General features: G+C 31.7%; 1 protein-coding gene across 1 annotated transcript; it reads left to right on the forward strand.

Annotated features, from left to right (window-relative positions):
* On the forward strand, positions 1-27,791 carry LOC127736405 (nitric oxide synthase, inducible-like). The gene is made up of 25 exons (XM_052246939.1): positions 1-590; positions 2,797-2,930; positions 3,980-4,142; positions 4,808-4,899; positions 5,363-5,504; positions 10,335-10,474; positions 11,112-11,286; positions 12,245-12,346; positions 13,468-13,662; positions 14,233-14,321; positions 15,055-15,199; positions 15,855-15,962; positions 16,352-16,401; positions 16,960-17,224; positions 18,279-18,423; positions 19,246-19,324; positions 19,647-19,849; positions 20,240-20,409; positions 21,527-21,737; positions 22,118-22,199; positions 22,715-22,842; positions 23,651-23,808; positions 24,313-24,504; positions 25,713-25,798; positions 27,301-27,791. Exons 1-24 carry the CDS (start codon positions 57-59, stop codon positions 25,770-25,772), a joined length of 3,762 nt encoding a protein of 1,253 aa, XP_052102899.1. The 5' UTR covers positions 1-56; the 3' UTR covers positions 25,773-25,798; positions 27,301-27,791.
* The last annotated feature ends 58 nt before the right edge of the window (positions 27,792-27,849 follow it).

The raw sequence follows: 27,849 nt of genomic DNA on the forward strand, positions 1-27,849 counted from the left end.
ATGAATAAAAAAGCAAGACAAAATAAATTTGTTACTTTTTAAATGAACGGTTAAGAATGGAGTTTTCAGGTGGAAGAAATTATTCAAAACAAGGTCGGAAGGATGAGAGATATTCCGAAAACAAGGACAAAACAAAAAGCAGAAAAGAAAACGTACCAGTACACTTACCACAAGTAAACCAAAGAATTTTAAGACAGAGAAATGGCTTAACAGTTTCAAGAGCATCATCTCCGCATAGATACGCAACATTTGATCAGAGAGTATTAGATGCCATCAGAAAACAACATGGTATGGCTCCGTTGTACAGTAGTACAGAAAACGAACATAGAATATCAATGAATCATGTTTCTTCATTTGCACATGTGCCAAACACTAGAATTAACAATCGAATAGTTAGACATGATGGGTACGAGAAAACGGGTCTGAATGAACACCATGTACCGCATAAAAGAACAGAAATCAGGGAAAAAGAGAGAAATAATAAAGAACAAAAGAAGGAGCATCCAGTAACTACCGTTCCCGTAAAACTTAAAAACTTTTCAGATAAAGACACTGTGTTGACAGACACACTACAGAGTAAAGTCATAGAGGTAGGAAAGACATCCACAGATATAAAGGCGTGTTAATAAAATTGCAGTAGGCCCCTGAATGAAAGAAGAATAGTTAATTTTGGTCATTAAAACATGCATAAGGCTCAGAGTACATCTTTCTTTAAATCCAAAGCAAAAACATGTTCGAAAAGACGGTTGTATTTCCGTACAAAAAATACATAAATGGAGTGTTTTATTTCTAGTTTATGATGAAAATAAGATTATCCATAACGCAAAATAAGGTTTTTAGGATTGTTTTGGGTTTTAATGACCGTTAAATTACTGCGAATATTTCGATGTGTTCCTTTTTCGACATTTAATTTTAATAAAATAAAGAAACCAATGTATTTTTGGTTGGTTTCTTCAACTTTTTGTTAAATTTTTCAAAAGTTGTTTTATGTGTTTTTAAATCTTTTAAATTTGTACATTTGTTTAAAATTTTGGAATAAAGTTATTCACAGTTAACATTTTAACTACTTAGTATGTCTAATAAATAATTTTCGTCTGAATATACGGAATAATTTGTCACTTATTAATGATATGTATTACGCTACATTGTCCTTCCCTTAGTATTTTGTGTCTGTACATGAAGTTATTTAGGACATCAGAGGCTGTTATTGAAGTATGAATTATAGTTTACACAATTTATAACGTTACTATCAGGTACTGAGAAAAAATCGTGATATTACAAATTTGCATATGACAATGCAATATATATCGATCTATTAAAAATACAAAATAGTGAGAAAAAAATGTTTTTTGGTTAATTTAAATTAAATTGAATATGGGGAAAAGGTACACAGTGGCAATTAAAAACTATTAGTATTGTTTTGACTTATTTTTTTACCGAATATCCCGTATTTTGAGGTAGTTCATGAAGCCTGTTCTGCATTAATTGATACTCTCGCATTAAAATTACCCATTGAAAAGTGTATATCTGTACTATTATTTGTCTGTTTGTCTTTTTTTTTGGCCATGGCGTTGTCAGTTTGTTTTCGATCTATGAGTTTGACTGTCCTTCTGGTATCTTTCGTCCCTCTTTCACGATAAATGTAAACCAAAATCATCCATATAGGCAACTAGAATGCCAGATATATATTTGTTATTCTTTTTTTCAATAAATTCATTAGAATTGCAACATATTTCTAATTTAATTGTGGACTTATACATGATAAATAATTCGCAGAAAGGAATCCGCGTTAAAATTAGAAAATTAAAAAAAACATGCATTTCAAGGTGTAATTAGTTGATTAAATTACTGTTTATATTTTATATACTTTTGCAAAAGAGACCTTAGGTGGACTGGGTTGTTCGTTTCACGTACCATTTTGTCGTATAGCTTCTGAGTATTCATTCAGACATCTTAGAATTTCAATTTTTAGGATTTAAGGGTACTTGATGATAAGCAAATTAATAAAAGCGCTTCGCGCGCGTCAATTTTCTCAAGTGATTTTTTTTCATTTTTCATAATAAAAAATACATTGGCTCTCTGTTAATGACCATTTGTTGTAGTTATTGATGGTGATTTAGGGGGGGGGGGGGGGAGGATTTTGATAACAGCTGAAAATATTTAACCTTGCATAAGATAGGATGGAAATTAATAACTGAGATACAAAATGCAGGGTACAAAATTGAAAATATTTTTTGCGCTGCGAAGCCTCGGAAAAAAGCATGAGTAGCAACAGATGAAAATGAATAATCAAAATCCTCCTGCCTTATCTGCATTCATTCGTGTTGTATGTGATCCGCATGTGTGTTTAATATATTATTGAACAAACGACAAATAATTGTAAATACAATCGACTGTACGTGTAGGATACTTGATGTTGGCCTTGATAACTTTGTCAGAGACTTGTATTACTACACCTTTTCTTTTGAAATGGATATCTAATGAGTACACAATGACACAACTGTCAATTATATTACATAATTTTTGGACTGGATACTTAAATATTATCTAATATGCACGAAAGGTAAATTTCGATGAGACAGCAAAACAAGAGAGAAAAAAAAGACATCAGGTGATTTAAACGGGAAAATATAATCGATATGCTTTTTATACTCCATTTTTCAACTGTTAATTTACATTAAATGAAGTGTTGTTGAATATTATTATATATACCAACTTACTAATAGACAACATATTCATTTGAGGCTTAGAGATGTATTTACCTTGTTTCGATTAATTTAAGCATTATTATTTTAGAACATATCTTGTGGACATCAGTGCTTAGGGTCGCTGTATGGCACACTTACAAATCCAAATGCCAATCGTTCAAAAGATGAATTACTGGAACATGCGAAAGATTTTTTTCAACAGTATTACACTAGCCTTAAAAGGTAATTTATCAGGAATGTAATTTTAAGATATATTCTATTAATGTTGATGAACTAACAAAATTAAGGTAAGTACGATTTATTATTTCTAATGACTTTGGAATCGATTATTTGTCGTTTTATCAGCTTAACATACATTAAAATTAATCATTCGTATTTTATATTTTTACTTTTGCCGATTATCGAGTACAGTATATATCTTTAATTGATCATTATTATCAATAGATTATCAGAATTCAGAAGATTTTTAACATGATGTATTATATTTAAAATACTGGTTAAAAGATTATGTCGGTAATGATATAATTCAAATGATACATTTTGTTTATAATTTTTCATATTTCTATATATTTCTATTTGTAAGCTGCACCCTGACTATATCTTATTGTGTGTTTTAGTTTAATGACATATGGTCTAGATAGGCAAAGGGGATATTTGTGCGCATATAAAACTGATTTAATCCCACCACAATATGTGCCTTTACAAAGTGGACCATGCGTTGTTCGGTGTTGTCTTAATATAATTATTAAAAGCTTAATGCATTTTACTTTTTTTTTCAAACTTCATGGGCCAAATACTTGTTCATATCGTGCCTCCTGCTGTCAAGCTATTTCCACAACAAATAGGGCAAAACGGTATTTAAATATAAATGCCTGTAAGAGCTAAAATATTTTAATTTGGCTTTCTTTTTCATGTACTGTTCTTTATTTACTTGTTGACGTTAGTGGTGTTCCTGCTTTTATTATGTGTTTTACATTATCTACATATGGTCTAGAAAGGCAAATGGGAAAGTTTGGCGCACGTAAACCTATTTAAAATACAACACATGTTGCTCCTCTTCTAAGTCAGGGTATCTGAATAGTGTATTTTTCTTTGATATTTGTAAGTCTATTTTGCAGGAGATTCTGGTATAATACTGTCCAAATTGGTGGTAATTCCTGCTTTTCGTATGCATAGTTCTAACGCAGGTACCCTGTGGTGTATGTTATACTTTTAAATATTAAAGCCACTCGACTTTTTTAATATAATTCAATACATGTTATGTGTTATAGCAATGATTCATCTGAACATCGAAAAAGGTGGGACAATGTTGTTTCGTCCGTAAATAAAACAGGGACATATGATTTGACTATTGATGAGCTGGAGTTTGGGACAAAACAAGCATGGAGAAACGCACCAAGGTGTATTGGAAGGATACAATGGGCTAATCTACAAGTGAGTTCCAAAGGCCGAAGTATAAAAAATGCGTTTTGTATCAATTGAAATTCAGTTTATGTGATCTTTTTCAAGTTTACACGTAAAAAAGAGATAAACATAAAATTAAAAATCATTTAAAAATCATAAACGAATACGACAAGATTACCAATGTTGTGATGTCATAATTACGCCACAATACGTGCCTTTGTTATGATAATGAAAAAAATTGTTGATTCTATTATTCTTATATTATGTGGAAGCATCGTACCAATGCAAAAAAAAAAAAAAAAATTAAAAAATTAAAAAAAAAATTAAAAAAAAAAATTATTTCAGAGAAGGTTTCGTATAGCTCTTTAATTTTACCCCCAAATGTATAAATTTTGTTGGGGGTGGGTATTTACTTTTTCACTCTAGAATATATTCAAAAGTCAATAAAAAAACCCCAGACAAATGTAGAAATTTAACAAATATTTTTAACGAGTTGTTTAGATATTCAAAAGTGATGGTACATATTCTTTGATTTTATTTTCCTTAATATGCATTTTATTTGCTGCTGGAGGTTAATCATCTAGTGATTTTATCGTTTTCATATGTTCAACCACAAATATCCCATTAACAAACATCTATAGTTGATACATTTCAACTCGTATCATTCTATTTACTTTTTTTTAACTGGAAAACAGGTCTTTGATGCTCGCAACGTGAGGACAGGACAGGGAATGTTTGAAGCAATTTGTCGGCATATTAAGTACGCAACTAACAACGGTAAAATCAGGTAATGATACATACTGCAATTGACAAAAACTCTCGTCTATGCGAAAAACAATAACTCAAAAACAGAGCATAAAAAACGGCAGACAGACGCTTGAGTTCTCAGCATCTTGTTGAAAATGATAGTAGTTATAGAAAATATATTGTACGTTAGAAATAAGCATCAAACGGAAAATCAGATGTATACATATTCATTTCTTAATTTTATAATTATTCTACCTTACTATATAAATATAAGGAGATGTGGTATGATTGCCAATGAGACAACTATCCACGAGAGTTCTAATGAAGTTGATGTAAGTCAATTATAGGCAACCGTACGGCCTTCAACATGATGTTTTAAAAGTTTATTGAAAAAAGTGAAGTTAAGTTTCGTACAATAATGAAAACATTTTACGATTTAGTGAATAGTGTATTGTCTCATATTTCCTTCTCAATATTATCTAATTTAAATTTACATGTTTTAGGTCTGCGATAACGGTGTTTAGGCAAAGAACAGATGAAAAACATGACTACCGGGTATGGAACCAACAGCTCATTAGTTATGCAGGATACAAACAGCCTGATGGCACCGTTATAGGGGATCCTATAAATGTTGATTTCACGGAGGTAAACATTTTTGTTCTTCTATTTTGTTTAAGTATAGTTCGGTTTAATAATGGTTATATAATTTAATAACTTACACAAAATTGTAAATATTTTATCTAATAAAATTGAGAATGGAAATGGGGAATGAGTCAAAGAGACAACAACCCGACCATAGAACAGACAACAGTAGAAGGTCACCAACAGGTCTTCAATGCAGCGAGAAATTCTGCTGGCCCCTAAACAAAAATATATATACTAGTTCAGTGATAATGAACGCCATACTAAACTCCAAATTGTACACAAGAAACTAAAATTAAAAATAATACAAGACTGACAAAGGCTAGAGGCTCCTGACTTGGGACAGGCGCAAAAATGCGGCGGGGTTAAACATGTTTATGAGATCTCAACCCTCCCCCTATACCTCTAGCCAATGTAGAAAAGTAAACGAATAACAATACGCACATTAAAATTCAGTTCAAGAGAAGTCCGAGTCTGATGTCAGAAGATGTAACCAAAGAAAATAAACAAAATGACAATAATACATAAATAACAACAGACTACTAGCAGTTAACTGACATGCCAGCTCCAGACTTCAATTAAACTGATTGAAAGATTATGTCTTCATCATATGAATATCAGGCACAATCCTTCCCGTTAGGGGTTTAGTATCATACCATCATAACATATATGAGAAGAACATAACCCGTGTCATGCCAACAACTGGTTTTTAAATAAATGTGTTTAGTGCGGATGCAAAGACCCTATAAGTGAATCAATATTAACGCCAAAATATGCAATCTTTAATGACCTGACAACAGTATCGTAACTATATCCCTTCTTAATAAGTCTATTTAAAGGTTTTGTTAGCTTCAGAGGTGAATACTGACATTTTTGTGCTTTATAAAGAATATTTCCATAAAAAATTGGATGTGAAATACCTGAACATATAAAAAGTCTGCATGTTGAGCTATATTTACGAATGATGTCCTTATACCGATGATAAAATTTAGTAAATGTTTTGACTAGTTTGTGATATCGAAAACCCTGGTGTAATAATTTTTCAGTAATACATAAATTTCTCTCGTTAAAATCCAAAACATTGTTACATACACGAGCAAATCGTACAAGTTGAGATATATAAACATCGTAAGATGGTGACAAGGGAACGTCACCATCTAAAAATGGATAATTAACGATAGGAAATATATTAGGAATAAAATAAAAACAAGTATTTTTTATTTGAAAAGTTTAAAAATGAATGTGGTATATTTATTCTTTAGACAAAATCTCAACTTTCACTCGACATTCTTCAAAGGAAAAAAAAACACAACACAGTTGTTGTTTCTTGAATCTTAAAAAGCACAAAATAAAACCTTGAACTTCAGTTGACATTCAAGGCGGAATTGATTGCTACAGTTGTGTATTGGCACATGTCAATGTAAAATAGAATAAATAAGTTTACACATTTTGTAATCTATACAAAAAGTCATGCTTTAAAATCCGGTTGTTTATTTGTCAACTGTGCAAATGACATGTGTGTTAGGTTAATCAAATAATTCATATCAGATTTATGTTGATTCTAAAAAATATTATATATAAAACTGTATGTCCCGTATTTAGTACTTTAAATAAAGTTTATCTTTAGGTCATCAAGTGAATTTAAATGATATCTCAAGTTTTTTAAAGAAAGTGGTTATGTTGTTTCAACATCCGCATACTTTCCTTTTAATCTTGAGTGGTCTACGATAGTTTATCATAAAATCTCCCTTTAAAGTACAAAGATAAATAAATGTACTACCTTTGCGAAAGTAGTTCATTACGATTGTTTTGAACACACCGATATAATAAAATGTTTAATTATATAAGAAAAAAATAACTAAAGCAACTTTGGAATACATAATAATAACAATATCGAAATACACGAAAATTAAAGAATTTCAATCTTTAAAAATATAAATAGAGGCGGGGATACACTCAAAAATAATCAGATCCCGTTGACTACTGAGCGGGTGGCCTAGAGTAATCACTCTTTCTGTCTGTCCGTCTGCCCGTCAGCACAGTACGACAAGTGAAGTTTGCTGTAACAGATTTAAAAACGTTGTATGCACAGCCTTAATACCTATGAAAGGAATGTTCGACATTTTGGTAAAAAAATACTTTTTGTTCAAATATCACTAATTTAAAGAAACAACTTTATAATTTGGGTGTAAAATTTCCAAAAAAAGAAATACATCATTGTGCAATTATATCAAAGAAAATTGATATAAAGGCATAGTAAATTATATCAAATTGAATCCAGATGTCAACAGTTTTGCAAAAAGTAGAATAACAATATTTTTTGTGTAAAAATCTGAAATTTTGAAAAAAAATCAATCTTTGAGTGCTTTTATATCCTTAAATTGATATGAATATATACTATACTATTCAAAGTTGATCCCTGGTGTCATTTAAAAAAAAATCAAATTTAGGAAAAAGATTGGCGTGAAAGCATATTTTTGTTAAAATAAAATACTAATTAAAAAACATTTTTGTTTAGATTTTATCAAAACAGGATGCACTAGTATAATATGCATCCCAAATTGATCCGTGGCAAAAACATGATTTTGTTATGATTAATGTAAATTTTTAGAAACGTCTGTTGCTAGGATTTTAATCAAAATCAAAATACAAATAGGATTTTCCATTTCAAAATGATACCCTGTGTTAAGCATTGTAGCCCGGCACTTAGGAATATTCCATACAAAATACATATTGTATCGATTTTAGCAAAACTTTATATTTATTTATATTTATATTTATTGAGAACAAATCCTGAATAAGTTTCTGATGTCAAAATTAATGAAAATTTAAAGTCCGTTGCTTTGAATTGAATTTCTTTTTATGCATCCGTATGTTTGCATCTAATAAAATGTACAAGCAGGGTCCTTGCTGACATGTCACTATTTATAGTTTTGGCGATACGATCTGAAAACCCGTGGCGAAATTAAGAGAAAACGAACGACTAGCAACAGACCTGATGATAGGGGAATAAAACGGATACATGCGCAACATAAAGTAACCTCAGGAGTATAAGAAGGAGGATAGTTTCTGCACTGCTATCGTGCTTTGAGCTCATGGTCATTTTTGTATCTATCAGTCTATCTGTACTATTCGTGTATTGTCCTCTAGTCTCAGTTGGTTTTTTTTAATCTGGTGAGATGTAATTTTGTATTAGGAAAGTTCGCTTGGTATATCGGCCACTTTGATTTCATAATTCCAAAGCTCGGTTTGCTTTTATGATTTAATGGCAATGCCCAGCAAATTCCTGTTTTCTATTTATAATTTCATCAAATACATCTTCGAGTACATTCCTTGGCTCACACCGAACAGCAAGCTATAAAGGGCCCCAAAAATTACTAGTGTAAAACCATTTAAACGGGAAAACCAACGGTCTAATCTATATAAAAAAAGGAGAAACGAGAAACACTTATGAACCACATCAACAAACGACAACTACTGAACATCATATTTCTGACTTAGGACAGGTGCAAACAAATACAGCGGGTTTAAACTTTTTAAAAGGTACCAATAGTATATTTAACCTTTATACATATTTTCCAAAGATCATGTAACCAAATCGTATATGTATTTCTTTATATGAAAACCAATCATCATGTTCTTTAACGTTTATTATTATGTTGTATAACCTTATTATTTGTAGAAAAAAATATATTTTAAGTTTTGGTTGGCATATCTGTCAAATTGTCACTAGTTTTATGGTAACCGGGATATTTTTCTTTTTATACATCAAAGCATATTTCAATGAATTTAAGCTTAACCGTATATGAGAATATTGATTTTCATTTTTATTATATCAACTTCACAGAATTAACCTAAGAGAAAAAAACATGTGCAAAGTTAAACAACTATAATATGTAAATGTATAGACCTAGAAAGAATTTGGCATCTATCTTCGTTTACTACGGGGGCCTCGGTGGCCGAGTGGTCTAAGTAGTTACTACTGTAATCACTAGCCAGTCAACACTGAGGTTGTGAGTTCGAACCCCGCTCGTGCGGGTGCACTCGACTCCAATCTTAATTGACTATGATTGTCAGTTTTCCTATCGAAGGTCGGTGGTTTTCTCCGGGCACTCCGGCTTCCTCCACCAATAAAAACTGGCCGCCACGAAATAGCCCAAAAGAGGTGCTTAAAAGTGGCGTTTAAACACCAAAAATCAAAAATCAAATCGTTTACTACGTTTGATAGCTTAGGCATCAAAACATTTTTACGATCATACGACATATTTTTCTAACATCATGCATATCACGATAAAGTCAAGGTATTCACTTTTGACAGGTCAGATAAACAAACTTCTTCAATAAAATATAAGACATTTGATGTATTCGCCACATTGGATGTGTTTGTTTATATTTGGTTCTCCTAATTGTAAATTGACATTTATGATCCAAAGGACATAGATATGAATGATATTTTGTAAATAATAATAATATGAAAATTATCATTTATCATACAAAAGGGTAAAAATTATCACATATACATTAATATGCAATATAAATGTAGGAAGGTGTAAAATAAAGATCACAATAACCTGATATATATGTATTTGTGTAGAAATCAGGGTGGGAAAAAAAGAAAGAATATGGCGTGTTGTACACAATGATTTAGGAAATATTTCTAACACCGAAAGCAGTTTTCACACAACATGTATTGACATTGCAACATTTTGTATGTTAAGATAAAACAGGTAATACGGTAGAGGACAGCTGTTACATGTCTTATGTACTATAATATATTTAACCCTATTGCAGAATTTTGTATAATGCAACTAAGATTTTCAAATCAAATTTCAGACTGTTTCAAAGATGGGCTGGAGAGGACGAAATGGTAGATTCGATGTTCTTCCAATAATTGTACAGGCAAATGGAGGTGCTCCCGAGTGGTTTGAAATACCCTCAGAATTGATATTGCAGGTTCCAATAAAACATCCAAAGTAATTTTATTCCGTAATTGGTAACATATCACTAAAAAAAAAAAAAAAAAAAAAAATAAATCTGTGAAGCAATTCTTGCTACTTCAGCAGGTAGCAATTACCACAATGCATTACTGAATATCGATAACAACCTAACATAACATGTATTAACAAACCGTACACCTGTCTGTTGTTGATGCCTGTATGTTGCTTTATAGATGTATGTTTGTTATGCTTGTCGTTTGGTTGCTTTTTTATTGATGTATATCATATGCCCATTCTAATGTTATTATTTTTTTTAAATATTTCACGTGTCCTTTTCTCTTCAACTGAACAATGGTGATGAAGATCAATACAATTTCATTGAAGATAATTATTTACGCAAGAATCAACATTCATTTTACATAAACGAATCACTGATATCCTATATAACAACAGGTACAAAACTCGGAGAATGAAAGATTTTATACCTTCAGTCTTTTTTCAAGTAGTTAATTGAAGTTCGGTTTGTCAAGTGATACCTGAAAGTGACGTTTTAACAAATATTTATCATTCATCAGTTTTAATTAATTATTTCTGCGTTTGAAATGTTTTCCCAACATATCGAAAGAAAATCTTTGTATGTCCGAAGAATACTTATGTTCAATTTCACCTACAGATATCCAAAGTTCAACGAACTTGGTTTGAAATGGTTTTGCGTTCCAGCTGTTTCTAATATGAAATTTGACTGCGGTGGGTTAGAATTCACAGCATCTCCTTTCAATGGTTGGTACATGAGTACTGAAATAGCTTGCAGAGACTTCTGTGATAAACAACGATATAATCTAATAGAGGTAATGTAGTATCTTTGTTCTAGCATCCCCTCCTCCTCCCTCCCTAACACAACTGGCACAGATTTCCTGGATGCTAGTTAACTATGAATATAATTTTCATAAATTCTCAACTTCGTATTTGATTAGGATTCCGACCGTTTTCATTCGAGCGCCACTGAAGAATCTTTTATAGACGAAACGCGCGTCTGGCTTAACAAATTATAAACCTGGTATCTTTGATGAGGTTTTTTTTTGGCACAACTTTTTAGGTTTTTTGCCTTGTAATGCTCTTTTACATAGTGTTTAATTTGACACCTATGAGTATTAAGTAGACGATGTACCGATTCTGAAAAACCTATTAAAAGGGAAAAAAGGAAACTTTTTTTGTGTTTTTTTTAAGTGTCTTTCGACAACTGGTTCTTCGTTAAGGGTAGTAAACATATTTGTATGACAAATGAAAATAGTTAGAATCTACCCAAAGTAACACATGTAACACATGAAATGATGATAAGTATTCCTGAAATCACGATTAATGTTTATTTTATTGAGTTACTAAGTGATGAGCAGCAATAAAGGTGCCAGAAATGATACAGGAAATGCCTTATACCCGTTTAGACACCAGAATTTAAATCAAGTTCTTTTATGTAGCAGTTGTTGGTCTCTGCTTTTGTGTAGTGTAAGTTATCTGTACAGCATTATGTGCACTGTTTTTCGTCCAGTGTTGCTTGTCTTTATTTGGTTCAACCTCTGTCTTTAAAAAGAGCAATCAATGTTTGTATGATGTTGAATATTAAAACAGGATTGGTTTTGCAAAAATAAAATATCGCATATTTAATCCTGATACCATTATTTGTTAGCAAGATTTCTTGACATCCTTGAAGTTAATATCACACTTTTCCTCGACAATCACAATAAGAAATGCACGCACACATTACTAAATGTTTAGAAACCATACGTTAATTGCCTTTAAATATTTTAGGAAATAGCAGAAGCACTTGGACTGGACACTAAAAGCAATCCAGCGGCATGGAAAGATAATGCTGCAGTTGAGACAAATATTGCGGTTCTTCATAGTTTTCAGGTATATAATAATAACGTCTTTCTGACCTATAAATGAACTATAAAGATCACAAACCACATATTACCCATGCAACTTCGAATGGAATACAATTGATATTCTAGAGTGTTTCATACCATAATTTACACATAGCAATCGTACAACAAAAGAATGACTTTACTATTTATATAATGAACATTAAATTTACATGAGGCGTCAGGTGAATAAAATTAAATTAAATGTGTTGAAAAACAAACTACAGAACCAGGAGTAACAAATAGTAAAAGTGACGTCAGTATGTCGCTTATTGAACTCTGTATCATGTCAGGAATATGACAGTTGTTTTTCGTTCGTTTGAGGTGTTTGAGCTTTTAATTTTGCCATTTAATGAAGGACTTTCAGTTTTGAATTTTTCTTGGAGTTAGGTATTTTTTTATTTTACTTTTTGTTTAATGGTTATTTTCATAGACTTGTTCATATATTACCTGACTAATTAGTTACAATAAATATGTTTCATTTGTCAAAATCCCGTTCTACAGTTTTGTTAATGGGTAATCATTGATGATAACATATAATAGGAATTTTCCATGTCATTAACTACACGACATATGTTTAAAATGAAACGGGAGTGTTCTTTTTTAGCAAGTAATTTATGTTTATCAATTTTGTTTTTGGTTGTTTGTTTTGATTGCAATTGTTTGTCCATCTTTTCTTAGTCCATTGGTATCTCCTTATTCATTTTATGCTAAATTTCATTTTTCAAAACGTGTATTTCATCGTTTGCATACCATGTTTAATGTTCTGTCTGTGGTAGCATGATGTTTAACAGTATCATAGGGCAGTCTCTGATAAAAACCATATAATTATTTTAAGTTTAAATGTTTACAATAGGTAAAGGATAACGAGTTAACGGCTTTACGGCATTATATGTTATAGACTCCTCATGTGAGTCTCTTTCATGTCTTTTTATTTACGGATGGACAAGAAATGGAAAGGTTTTCTTTAAAAAAAAAAAGTACAGTGACCTTTTATTTCTTATGTGCACGTTATATGGACTCATACCACATCTCATAATCTAATATTTCATTTATCAAGAAATAAAAAATTTTTCTTTCTATAATTGTTTTTTATTATTATATTTGAAGACAATCGGTTGCACTCTAGTTGACCAACACACAGCGTCAGAACAATTTATGACCTTTATGCACAATGAGTACAAACAACGTGGAGGGTGCCCTGCAGACTGGGTATGGTTAGTGCCACCTATCAGTGGCAGTTTGACGCCTGTTTTTCACCAAGAAATGACCTTGTTCAAATTAAAGCCGTCCTACGAGTACCAGGTATGAATAAATACATATACTAATAATAATACAGTTTGCGGTTTTTGTCTCATTAACGTATAAAAACTATCTTTCAATTTTACATAATTCTTATGTGATTTGCATAACGACAAATACTTGAATAGAACTGATTCGAAAAAATTTCTTTCCTTGGTTTACACTTCGATATACCAAACCTACTTTCGTAACCTATATAAACACTGTGTCAACTTCAATGTGATCTACTCATGCGCAATGCGATAAACATGAATGGGATTCATGGGTTCCAAGATAATCGAAATTGAAAAGAATCTTTTAACTATTTTAATCCTGAACAAAAATGAAATAATGCATTGGAGCTTGGTAAAATGTGCAACATATAAATAAAATGAACGTCGCGAAATTTAATTACTGATCTTGCCGCATTCACATCTAAATATGACGTCATACGAAACAAAATTCTCAAGCTGAAGGTTATTCCCTCATTTGTACTCTTCAAATTCGGATAATGTCTTATTTTAATGGATACTTTGAGGTAAATGTCATTTCATTTTCAATTCCGTTGCATTAATATTTTGAACTGTCCTACAGGATGAATTATGGAAAACTTACGGTCTGAAGAAGAATGGTAACAAAACAAAACAACGTAAAACAAAACTACGGTTCAGGGCTATTGCAAGGTAACAGTATTGTGAAAAAAGGGGCGAAGATTGCACGGGGACAATCAAACTCAATAATTCAAAGATAGACTGATAAGATCATGTGAAAAAAAAAACGTTAGAGGTATCGACCAAGTGCTGTAATAAATGAAAACAACACGTTATAATTTTATGCGTCCGGAGCGCTTTTCTGGATTTATCTTCATCAGGAACGTTTGGTATCTTTGTTATACTTTTTTACGTGAAATTTATCATTTGGAGATATGGAATATCAAATATTTATTTATATTGTGTATGGCTAAGTCATACAAGTGAGAGGTTTAGCTAGCTATAAAACCAGGTTTAATCCACCATTTTTTACATAAGAAAATGCCTGTACCAAGTCAGGAATATGACAGTTGTTATCCATTCGTTTGATGTGTTTGATGTGTTTGAGCTTTTGATTTTGCCATTTGATTAGGGACTTTTCGTTTTGTGTGTTCGGTATTTTTGTTATTTTACTTTTGAATCGAATGCATATTTCAAATTGTTTCGATTGGACAAACAAAAATCTCTGTACCTCAATCTCATTTCATTTTGGCAAGATGTCTATCCACTGTTGTCAGCAATACCGTTAAATTCATTATTACTATAACTTTAAATTTAAAAAAAAGCTTTGAATGTAAAAACATTTGAACTAAAATATGATAGATAATAAGAGCGAGATGTCTGGCTTGTAACCTCTCGTTGCATTTATCAACATTTGTTCTTTTAGGGCTGTGACTGCATGGACAGCTTTGATGACGAAAGCACTTTCCAAAAGGATTAAGTGTACCATTTTGTTTGCGACAGAGACGGGTAAAGCAGAGAAATTTGCCAATACTTTGCACAAAATATTCAGACAAACATTTAATTCTAGGGTAAGCTGCTATTGTGTATTTCATTTAAGTTATTTTTGAGTCTTATGATTATTTAAAGGCTACTCATAGCAGGGTATTAGTATATAAGTAAAAAATGAAAATAACACGTATAAATTTCATGCGTCAGAAGCGTTTTTCTGGATTTTCCTTCATCAGGAACGCTCAAAGCCAAATATTTATAAACCAAGGATGTATAAAACCCGAAACAGTAGTAGAGCTATATGACCAAGAAGGACATCAAAATAGTAAAAAAAAAATAAGTAAGAACTAGTTGTGACCCAAATAAGTGATTAACAGCTTAATGTCAGTTTAACTAATGCATAAATGTCTAGTTATCAATTTATATTATTTCACATTATTATACCATTTCAAACTTTTAATTGAAGTAAATGTGTTTTGGTGTATGAATAGAAGAAACAGACTCCAAAGGAATAAAACCCTTGACCCCTTTTCACAGCTTTAATGTCTGAGAGTTCAATTTTTAAGGTTAGGTTTCCCGAAAAATTAGAGAGTAAATAATACCCCAAAAGGGTAATAACATTTCTTAAATACTGAAAAGTTCAAAAGATTACACAAAACACTAAAACCTGTGTATGTATTTTTTAAAAGAAGTACCGGTATTCGACCACTTTTTTCCATGAATATTATTTTTTAGATGTTGAAAGTGGAAAGTTATAATGTACTGGAGGAGTTGAGATCCGAGCAGTTGGTATTGTTTGTTGCAAGTACATTCGGAAATGGGGATCCTCCAGAAAATGGAAAGGTAAATATAACTATACAAAAGTTTAAAACATCTTTTTTTAAAAATATGAAATTGTTTTTGATTTCCGTACGTTTTGATCGGACTTTAACAAATCACTTTTCACTTGTCGAATTATTGCACGCTAACATAGAAAAATTAAGAAAACAGAAATACGGTATCAAAAACAGGAACGATACTCTTATGCAAAATTCATTACATTTTATAGGAATTACATCAGTATATAAAGTGTTTCTTGATTGGTTTTGTAAGTAATGATAAACATAATGATTGCAGCAAAAATGACTGATAATTTCAAAATTTATGCAAAACAGAAATTGTATCTCTCCTTTGACTTTAAAAACTCGTGTATCACTATAAAAATTATTCACTTCTTTTATATATTTTTTCAGACCTTTGCTAAAGCTCTCCCAACAGCGAAAGACAGGTCAACACAAAGAAAGTAAGTTGTACTTCACAAATTCTGACATAATTGACAAGATGAGTATTACTTAAAGAGACCCGGATGTTCCATACAAAACACATTTCAGGACTTTGTCAAATACAATGAACCTTACCACAAGCTATTTATATACTACTGTCTTCAGAAGATTTATAAAAAGTTATCATGATTTTCCGTTTAAGAAAAGCATTATATATGTTTTAAAAACAGATCAATTAAAAGTAATCAATTTTCGCTCTCAGCATTTTTGAACCATGGACAGATACTAGGAAAAATTCAGAAAAAAAGAAACAGACTGTCCGTTTAGCTGTTTGGGATATATAAATACGCAGCAACATCCTATGGAAATAGGGACGTCAAATCCGATCGATAGATTTTGTGTAGTAGTACACTTTCCGCCGTTTATTCCGATCGACACATCAGAATATTAGAATTCCTCCTTTATCAATTAATTGATTATTAGTTCTCGCCTTGATTATTATTAAAATGAATCCAACTGGACGTTATGCAAATCATTAAAAAATCAAAACTTGTAGTAAATAAGCACTTTATTTTCAGTGGCATGCATCCTGCTGTGGCTAGTCGAAACAGCATGTATCAAAATAGTAGTTCTATGAACGGAAACAATGCTGGGTTAGGACATCTGAAATTTTCCGTGTTCGGTCTTGGTTCCCGAGCATATCCAAAATTTTGTGAATTCGGACATTTCATAGACAAAACGATGGAAGGTTTGGGAGCCTCAAGAATTCATGTTATTGGAGAAGGTGATGAACTATCTGGTCAGGAACTTTCTTTTAGAGACTGGGCAAAGAATGTCTATCAGGTAGGTGTAATGAAAAATGAAATTTTCTTGACCATTTAGAAATGAAATAACTCAATGACTGAAAAACGCATTTTTTATACAAGACTTAAACTGGACAAGCAAGTACAAAACATCATCCAATCCAATTATCTTCCTAATTAGTAAATAACATAAAAATGCGAAACGGGGAAAACTGACCATACAGTCGAGAGAAAAAAGTGTACAATGTGTTTTCCTTAGTGAAACTACAACTTTATAAATTTTGATTGTCCTAATAGCTTTCCTGGATTAATCTTTAGAGTAAGTTTTAATTTCTCGGTTGAAATCAACTCATACAGTGAAACCAGTCATAAGAATGAAAACATTTTGGAATGTGCAACTAGAGTGTGTGTTTGCAATTTGCAATTCTTTCATCGCTTTGGTATCGTCACTACATTGTTACAAATCTGAATAATTTCTCATTGCGTTCTGAAAATAGAACATTTCAGTGCATAGGTTTGCATCCAATGCAATGGATATGTGAAAAAAAAACAAAAAAAAAAAACAAACTGGTAAACAAAGAGATGCTGAGTTGTAAACGAAATAAACTCGAATTCTTTTAAAGTTTAAAATTTCTAAATTTTGGTTGTATGTCGGATCTTGGAATCATGATTGTTATATGACGGAATTCATAAAGCAAAGTAGAATATATGCATTTCGGTCATATTGAATCTTTGTTGCTTAAATGACATACAAAATTAAGTTGCAATTCATAAACTATTAACCATATGTTATTACATAATTAATAAATTGTCTATTGCTATGTTCGAATTGAATACTTATCTTAAAGTGATTTCTTCTTAAATTCATATTCAATCGTCACTTGTTCAAATGGTAATCATTTATAAAGTGCTGTTACACAATGCATTCAGTAATATATGTAGATATGTAAATTGATGTATTATGAATATACCTTGAAATTTATTTGAAAAAAAAAAATTCAATCATTATCAATTACAGCAAAAGGTATAATTACATGTGCTAGATCATCAAAGATGAAATGTAAAATATTTACAAAATTTACGTATTCTTTCAGGTGTCGTGCAATTACTTCAAAGTTGGAAACAAACAGGGCTTGAATGATGCCGCCGATGTTTTGGCAAATTCAGACATGACATGGCGCCCTGACAAATTCCGAGTGATAGATATTCCAAGGAAAAAGCGTATATCATTATCACAAGGTGTGAATATGTTTTTTTATTAATTATATCTCAAGCAGAATCACTCAATTAGAACAGATATGAACGCGTACAATGTCGTTTTCATGACCTAGTACACGTTGGCGATAAATATAAACTCATCATAGATATCAGGAATATAAAATTTTGTAAGATACCAAAGGAAGATACAATACTCATTAGTCGAAGACAGACCGACAAAATCATGACAAAAAAGAAAGAAAAACGACGAACAGACAAACAAAAGTCTACAAACACTTTATAAAAAACTATAAACAGACTACTTTGAAACTCATCGAAAGTGGGGTTGTGTCAGGGAATATATATGAGTATTTAATGTATGAACTTTTTGATTTATATGACTAAGTTTAACTAAGTTTCACTTGTATATGTCCGGGTTTCATGTTAATTTACGATGCTTTATATATATAAATATATATATAGAGTTGGGATATTGTCAGTTTAATAACCACAACTTCGATACCTTTATCTCGAATATCAATAATAAACAAGATAACAATCATTACATGTTGTATGCCTTAAAAAATGATTTAGTACTACAGATCAATCAGCATGGCGGGCATAACTGTGAAAAGTACATTAGAGTAATCAGTCAAAGAAGAAATCTACCCTGGTAATTTCCCCTTTACATATGGATCTTCGAATAGGCAGTAGAGAATTATACAAGTCTCATTAAAGCATATTTCTTGTAATTATTTTAAGCATCAAATGTTCATATGCTACAATATTGTACATAGAAAAAACCCTTCGTAGATATTTTTACAGTTCATGACTCTTAATGTTTTTATTTTTGTGTTTTTGAAGAGCTGTCCAAGGTGTTTGGAAAAAACGTTTCCAAATGTAGACTGAAAGATAGAGTTAATCTAGGAGACAGACATTATAGGTAAAATCGAGTAGAAATTGTTGTCGTTTTTTTTATTCATTGTACTTACTACATGTATAAGCTTTAATTCATAGCCAGCAAATACAGTTCGAGTCATTTACACCTAGCTCATTATCACGAAATGAATTTGTCGACTAAAATATTTTCTTTTAAAAATTAAACTTTTAATAACTTGAAAAATCAAAGATAAAACACCTGCATCAAAGTTGGAATTATGATTAAAGAAATATTCTTTGTCAAGTATATCAAACATTCTGGCTAATACTGGATACGATACGAAATATATTTCAAATAATGGTTTGTCTGTTTCTTTTATGTAAAGTCGGCAGACAATTCTAGCTAGGATAGACATTAGAGATGACAACGATGCTATGAGATACAGTCCAGGGGATCACGTGCTGTTGTTCTCAAACAATCATCCAGATCTTGTTAATGGCATTATTAAACATCTGAAGGACGTCACAGCAAGCGATTTGATACAATTACAACAAAATACCTCTGAAGATGTAAAGGTCAACCAAACGGGTGAGTTTTTGGAGGAGTAAGCAACAGATTTGAATTCCTAAACGTAAAAATAAAATTTACGACACAATTTCGGTAAACTTCGTATTTTTCGACAAACTGCGGGACACACAATAATGATATACTTAGGCGCAATGTATTTAACGTGTCCGACCTGCCACGTTTTATGTCCCATTTTGGTTATATCACTCATAATATATTCTAATATGTATACATTTGGTTTGAGCGTCCTGAATGAAGCTAAATCCAGAAAAGCGCCTCGAAAGAACTAAAATTATCCAATGTTATTTTCATATACCTATTATGTACATTGTATGATCGGCAATTTGATGAAAAGAATCAAGCTTTCAATTGTTATTGACATAATTTATATATTTGAACAATATGTTGTAGGAAGTCAAAACTACTGGGCAGATTATGGTCGCTTTCCACCATGTTCATTAAAGGACTTGCTGAGCAGATATCTCGACATAACAACACCTCCAACCCAGGAATTTCTAAGCATTCTATCGGGTCTAGCAGCAAGACAGGAGGACAAGCAGAGAATAAAAAGAATTGCAGAGGTTAGAGATTGTTTACACAGTTTAAATAGATCGCAAAGTTCATCAATTGACTAAGGACAGAAAGAAAGGCCTTTTCCTTTTAACCGTTTGAGCGGTAAGAATGAACGAGTTCCCCTGATCGATTAACGTATATACCAATTGCTTCTTCAAAACAATGGCGAAGTCTGTATACACGTAAACTATTGCATCAATTAACGAAATAGCATCAAGTAGTGAAAGGATTTCAACTTGATGGAGGGGATGATATGAGATATTTGTGTGTTGCTGAAATAGCAAAATAAGTATTGAAGCCGTTCAATATTATAACTATATTGATGAATGAACAGGTGTATATAACCAATCGATTTTGTGACGAAACGTCGCATGTAATGTCACAATGACATCATTGACATGTGGTTGATTTGTATTAGACCGAAACGACCATTTTAAACGTAATTTTAAAAAAAGAAGATATAAGCCAATGCAACAACAGATAGTTTACTACCATTACCATCTTTTTTAATACATTTTGGCATCTTTGTAGCAAAGTATTTTTTGAGTGAATCCTTGCCTTATATCTAAAATTTAGTTACAAGATCTTAAAACGAAGCAAAATTGTCAGTTTTTGCAGTTTTGCACTTTATACAAGGAGTTTGAAGGCCAGAAATAATTATGTAAGACAAAAATCAAATATACATGTATATATAAGAATGACTGGAAGTCTAATGTCCTAACTACATCTGAAGCATGTCACGTGGCAAATTTAAAATTGTTTCAAGGGGCCAAAAACTGGCCCTAACATACCTTCTTATTTAATCATATTTTTTTTTTTTTTCATTTGGTTATATCATCTTACAACAGTATAAGATAATATACCATTACATCAGAAATAAATAACTTAAAACCTTCAAAGTGAAAGTTATTATGAATAACTTTGGTAACGTATATTGAGTTATTTTCTGGTTATACTTCTGATAGGAATTAATAATAACTTACTTAATAATTCTAAAGCCCATCAAGTAGGTGTCAGTATAGCTTGGGGTCCTGGCTCACTGCTCAACAGTAGATATATGGGGTATAAAAAGACATGTTCATATTTATTTAACAAAAGTTCATGTCATCTTTTTCATAATTGTAGAATACAAGCTACTATGAAGACTGGAAAAGTCATGGAATGCCAAATATCTTGGACGTTCTGAGAGAGTATCCATCGCTTCAAGTGACACCAGCTTTCCTTATATCACAGCTACCACTCCTTCTACCTCGTTATTACAGTATAAGTTCGGCGTTGGACGCAACACCAGGCGAAGTTCATGTGACAGTTGCCGTTGTAGAATATCAAACGCCAGGTAAAAGATTAAAACAGGTGTCTTTGTTAGAAATTTTTTTTTAATGTAGCGTTTTCTGGCTGCTATCAACATAAGTAAACTAAAATCGACTCTATCGCAGACATTAGTTATGTTTGAAATTGAAGCAAATATATCAATTTGAACAGGTTTATGACACCACAATGAAATCAAAACTGAAATTTCTCAACAACAGTTTCCAAATCATATCATCTGTCTAATTTATCAAAATAATTAGGAATTCAACTTTTTTCCAATTACCTGGACCAAATTATGGCCCTGATTTTACCTGTTCCTTATAATCAGTCATTACTTTTTCAAAATCATTTGTTCGACAGAAGATTATATGGTATATCATTAGTTCAATTTGTGTTACTTGACAGATGGAAGAAAGCATAAAGGTGTTTGCAGTAATTGGTTGAACACTCTACCTGTCGGACAGGACATATACTGCTCCGTAAGATCGTAAGTACATGTATATTGAATATAATCGACGTAATCAAAATGATATAACATAGTGGAGAAAAAAGAGGCTTATTTGAATGAATATCACGTGTGGTAGTTTTTTAGTGATAAAAAAAGTATTAACCATCATCAGATAAACTCAAAACCAAAAGGTTTGCAATAATTATATAAGTGTAATACGTTGAACACAGATAAAAATACAAAAATAAATAGGGTCTAAATTTAGAACGGACGAAATCGTACAAGATCAACTTTGAAAAATGGAATTGCCACCTGAATTTTATAAAATGTAATGATCTATGTACAAAATGATGTAAGGTATATAAAACGCATATAAAAAGAGCGAAAAGATACAAAGGAGGCAATCAAAGACATCACCATGGTCACAAGGAAAACAATAGTCAACAAAAGATGGAGCTATACGTACCACACCAAAATAGTTGGTAAAATTATTTGCATTTATTATATGATCATATAAGTTTTGAAACCGTTGATAGTGTTCTTATTTAATGCAGGGCACCACTGTTTCATCTGCCAAGTGACCAGAAAGCTCCGATTATAATGGTTGGTCCTGGTACAGGTATAGCACCATTTAGAAGTTTCTGGATGCAACGTAAAATTAGCATAGAACTCGCATCTCGAAGTATGTATTCTTAACTAATTGTTCTGTTAAAAAATATATTTACTATTAATCCTTTCCAAATGTTACCTTTGATTATTGTTGTTTTGAATGTTGACAGTATGCTTTTGAATAAACTAAATTTTGATATATCATGATTAAGTAATTGGAAAGTCACGAAGATATAAACCGACGATTACGCAAAACTGAGGTTTAAACAAACAGTAGCCTTGACGAAGAAGGATTATACTTATGCTGAAAGATTATAAACAGTAAATCTGAATTAAAACTATCTTTAATCTTTTCTAAATAATTAAAGCCTGATACTTTAGATATATGATTAAGAAAAACCGAAACAGCAATGATAATTTGTAACAACTTTAAAACGAACCAAAGAGTAAACATATATAATGATTTAGTACATTCTTTTTAAAATGCTATTACAATTTCTCTTAGATATTAAAATTTTTAGATTACATCCGCTGTTCTTTTAACTTAAGAAATTTCAGTTATGATACGAATATTTTACCTTTGAAATACCTGTGAAAACGACGTTTTTGATTTCATGTCTCTTCTCTCTTTGTGTCTCCGGTCAGGCTAATCCAGTGATATTCAAAGTATAATTTTCTGCTTTCCTTTCTAAGAGTAAAAAAAGATTGGTATGTTCGGAAAAAAAGTGTCCGGATAGGGGAAAATTATATCATACCATAACTTTGTCCTGGTGATAAGGTGCGTTTAAAAAGATGTCCGAAAACTAGAAATATATAAAAGCCATTTATAAATTACAATAAAATGAAAATATCTCCTGATTATTATGAACATTTCTTTTTAGGTAGACAGAGGGTTTCCTTTGGTGAAACGTATCTATATTTTGGTTGTCGACACACCATAGCAGACAATATCTACAAAAATGAACTGCAACAACGTGAAAACGAGGGAATCCTGACCAGATGTTACTTTGCATATTCTCGTGAGCAAGGAATGAAAAAGGTACGAGTTTGAATTGATCACGTGATTAACTGTAGTGACTTCAGATATGTTTCCCTGGACTTTTTATATTTGTTCAATTCGTGGGACACATTATATGCATGATTTGTGTCGCCTATGACTTAAAAGTTAACACACTAATAACTATATGCAGTTTTATGCCGTCGTCCAAATTTTAATCCACAACCCCACATCATAAATAAACTCATCATGAATACCAGGCTTTACATTTTGTACGCCAGAAGCGCGTTCATCTAAAAATGAATAAATAGTGACGCTAGAATTAAAAGAGCTGAAAAGGCTGAATAAAGTATGGTGTTGAAGAGCATTGAGGACCGAAAATTCCGAAAGATTTTACCAAATACAGCTACGGTTATGTATTCCTTGGGTAGACAATTCTTAGTATTTCGAAAAATTTGAAGTTTAGTAAACAGTTATTTTATAGTTATGACCATATCAATGATAATTCATGTCAACACATATATATCTTTTATGCTTATTTTCCAGACATATGTTCAAGATTTGATCCAAAGAAATGCGACAGATGTATTCAGATTGATAGTAAAAGAAAATGGACATTTCTACATTTGTGGCAGCATTCAGATGGCGTCTGACGTTAAACAGATGTTACGATATGTGATTCAAACAATAGGCAGGTTACCTGATCCTCAGGTCGATCAATATATGGATAGAATGAAGGTAAGAACTAATATTGTATTAATTGTGTTGTCTGTCTTGTGTTTTCATTGCGCAAATATTCTTGTCTGTCTTATGTATCTTAAACAACTTTCTTTAAAAAGTAAATGGATGAATAAAAGAATTAAAGACAGTTATTGAGGTTGTATAAAATTATTAATTTAAAAAAAACCACTTAAATGCTATTGCTTATAAAAATGACTCCTAGATGAGGAACAACTATAAAAGAGAGGCCGTAGAAATCAAAGAGATATTTCATTTTCTGTTGGGTTGGCTTGTATATGCAGAGACTATATTTCATGAATTGATATGCCACATCCCTTCGATTCCATTTCACTAAAACATCTTTCGGGAATAACACGAAGAGCTTATGTGTAATCAGTCGACCGCACAATACCAAAACTCATATTTTCATGGCCATTTTGTTTCTGAATGTCCTTTGATTCGATAAGAAAAAAAACTCTCAAATACCAAATACAATAGGTATGAAAAAAACACACAATGAAAATATGTAAAAGAAAATGACAGATATTACTCAGTCATAAAGGTACAACTGATAAAAAAAAAATGTACAATTAACTTAACTAATTATAGAGTGCATGCTTAATAATACTTGGGGGACGACCATTTGATATTCTGGGAGGGGGCGGGGCAGGAGGATATTTTGCCTGAATGATTATTTGATATCATCTGTTGCTACGCATGCCTATTTCAAAGCCGAGCCGCGCGAAAATTCATTTTTACTTTAGTACACATTTGTTTTCTGCATTTCGTGTAGCAGAATATTCATTTTCCTCCTGTCTTCTGAAAAGTCATTTATTTCCAGTTTCAACAGTACTCATTTTCAAAATCCCCCCCTCCCCCCCCCCCCCCCCCCCCTCGAAAATGGTCTTCCACTTATTGTAATCTCAAGCTGATGAGGTTATCAAGACTTTTTTTTCTGATATCGGCTGCTATACTGTCTTACTCTGTATGGAACAGATATACAACAAATGTTTTGTTTTTTTATATTCGTGAATGTCGATCGCACCTATATGCGGTGGACTCAAATCTGAATTGACTAGAGTTGCAAGTTTTTCTGTCGAGGTTGGTGGTTCTCTACGGTTATTGCGGCTTCCCCACAAATAAAAACTGACAGCTATGAGAGTTAAAAGTGGCATTTAACACCAATTATTAATCAATAAATCAATATTCATTTTATTTAATTGCAGGATGAGAACAGACTGCATGAAGACATATTCGGTCTAGCTGTCAGATTAAAGAAAAGATAAAAACTAATGCACGGGTTATATATTTTGTAAGTGTCTCGCATGCTTTAACTGGGGTGCGTTCAATATCGTAGCTGCTACGTAGTGCTACGTAAATTTTGATTACCGAACGTATAGCTAGCCTAGCCGCTAAATAGATTTAGATAGCCCAAAAAATTCATGCTATCTAGAGATCCAAAATGGCGTCGGAAGTGTTATTAATTATGACGTAATTTTGATAGGCTAGCTCCGTAGCATATCGTTCAACATAGATAGATATCTAAGATATAGCGGCTATATTAGCTGCTAAGATATTGAACGCAGCCAAGTTATTTCAATAACGTCATATATAAAATAATGATTGGTATTATTGAGGTTCTTATTGGGGTAAATAACATCTTTGATACCCTGTCTGTGTCAGGAAATTATATTGACATGTCTGTGCAGTTATCCAACCATTAACCTCGACACATTTGTAATCCGTTATAAATATATATAATAAAAAATTGAAAACAACACGTTTAATAATTTCATGCGTCCGAAGCGCTTTTCTGGATTCACCTTCATCAGGAACGCTCACAGCCAAACATTTGAAATCCGAGGATGTACAAGTACCGAAACCGTTGAAGAGCTATATGACAAAAAAATACCTAAAATAAATAGCCAAATTCATCTAAAGTCAACTTTGCCTGAGGGAGTTGAAACCTTAGTTTCTTAATAATTTCGATAAATGTTATTGTGTTCTTTTAAATTAACAAAAAAATCCCGGATTTTTAAATGGAATAACTGAACTGCTAAATAGATCTGAATATAGATGAGTATTAGAACGAACTTTTCTTAACTCTTGTTAGTTCATATAGTGTAAAATGAGACACCATTGTCAAGATATACACACAAAATAGTCATGATATATCTCAGTTTATAAAATTGAAAAAAAAAATAGACCCATATTGCATTGAAAATAACCCACAAAAATGCAGTGCCTGTATTACTTCACTTAAACAGCCATAAGATTCACAGAAGCTTAATATTAAAGAAAAAACTATATAAAAGATACATGTATATCTTATATTAAAATGATTGTAAAATTGAGAATGGAAATGGGGAATGTTACAACGAGACAACAACCCGACCAAAAAGCAGAAAACAGCAGAAGGCCACCAATGGGTCTTCAACACAGCGAGAAAATCGCACACCCGGAGGCGGGCTTCAGTTGGCCCCTAAACAAAAATGTGTACTAGTTCAATGAAAATGGACGTCATACCAAACTCCAAAACATATAAATGAACTAAAATTAACAAAAACATACAAGACAAACAAAGGCCAGAGGCTCCTGACTTGGGACAGGCGCAAAAATGCGGCGGGGTTAAACATATTTTGTGAGATCTCAACCTTCCCTCTATACCTCTAGCTAATGCAGAATAAACAAACACACAGCAATACGCACAGTAAAACTCAGTTTAAAAGAAGTCCGAGTCCGATATCAGAATAGGTAATAAAAGAAACTAAGCACAATGACAAGGATACATAAACATATATGTTTTCATTACAGAACTGTCAATGTACCATCTGTGGGAGATTGTTATACAGAAGCAGTTAAAATTATACTGATTTTAATTTGACTGTTGTTTTTAATTTTATGCTAAAATACTGTGATATGTTTTTTTTTTATTTATACATTTTGTATTTACAAACTGTGAGAAGTAATTGCACTTTTTTTTAAACATTTATGGAGTTTATATTACAATGCAATTTCCCATTTCAGAATCTAAACTTGTGTAGTTAATATTCTTAAAAGCGAACACAACAAAGTCTTGATTGGTAAACAATGTGCAAAATAAGTGATATTCACCCAATGGCGTACAGCGTTATGTTCATTTCCGCGTGCAAAAAATAAAATTACCCACAAGTCTTTCGATTCTGAAACGGCAAATTAATGTGTGTGTGTGTTTTTTTTTTATATTTGCCTTATACAATATATTCTTTTTTATTACTAGTATGAAGAAATAAATATTCTACACTTTTATATAATATAGTTGGATTTAATACTCGAGCATCACCGAAAAGTGCACGTGGTGCAGTAAAATTTTGATCGTTTATG

Source organism: Mytilus californianus, unplaced genomic scaffold (assembly GCF_021869535.1).
Source record: "Mytilus californianus isolate M0D057914Y unplaced genomic scaffold, xbMytCali1.0.p SCAF_30, whole genome shotgun sequence".
In the NCBI taxonomy this organism is placed as follows: domain Eukaryota; kingdom Metazoa; phylum Mollusca; class Bivalvia; order Mytilida; family Mytilidae; genus Mytilus; species Mytilus californianus.

Bases quoted from the DNA above. Each gene is read 5' to 3' on its own strand.
- LOC127736405 (XM_052246939.1), top strand. From the start codon at position 57: ATGGAGTTTTCAGGTGGAAGAAATTATTCAAAACAAGGTCGGAAGGAT. The intron at 4,143-4,807 runs GTGAGTTCCAAA...ACTGGAAAACAG, and splicing joins TACAATGGGCTAATCTACAA to GTCTTTGATGCTCGCAACGT. The intron at 4,900-5,362 runs GTAATGATACAT...TACATGTTTTAG, and splicing joins ACTAACAACGGTAAAATCAG to GTCTGCGATAACGGTGTTTA.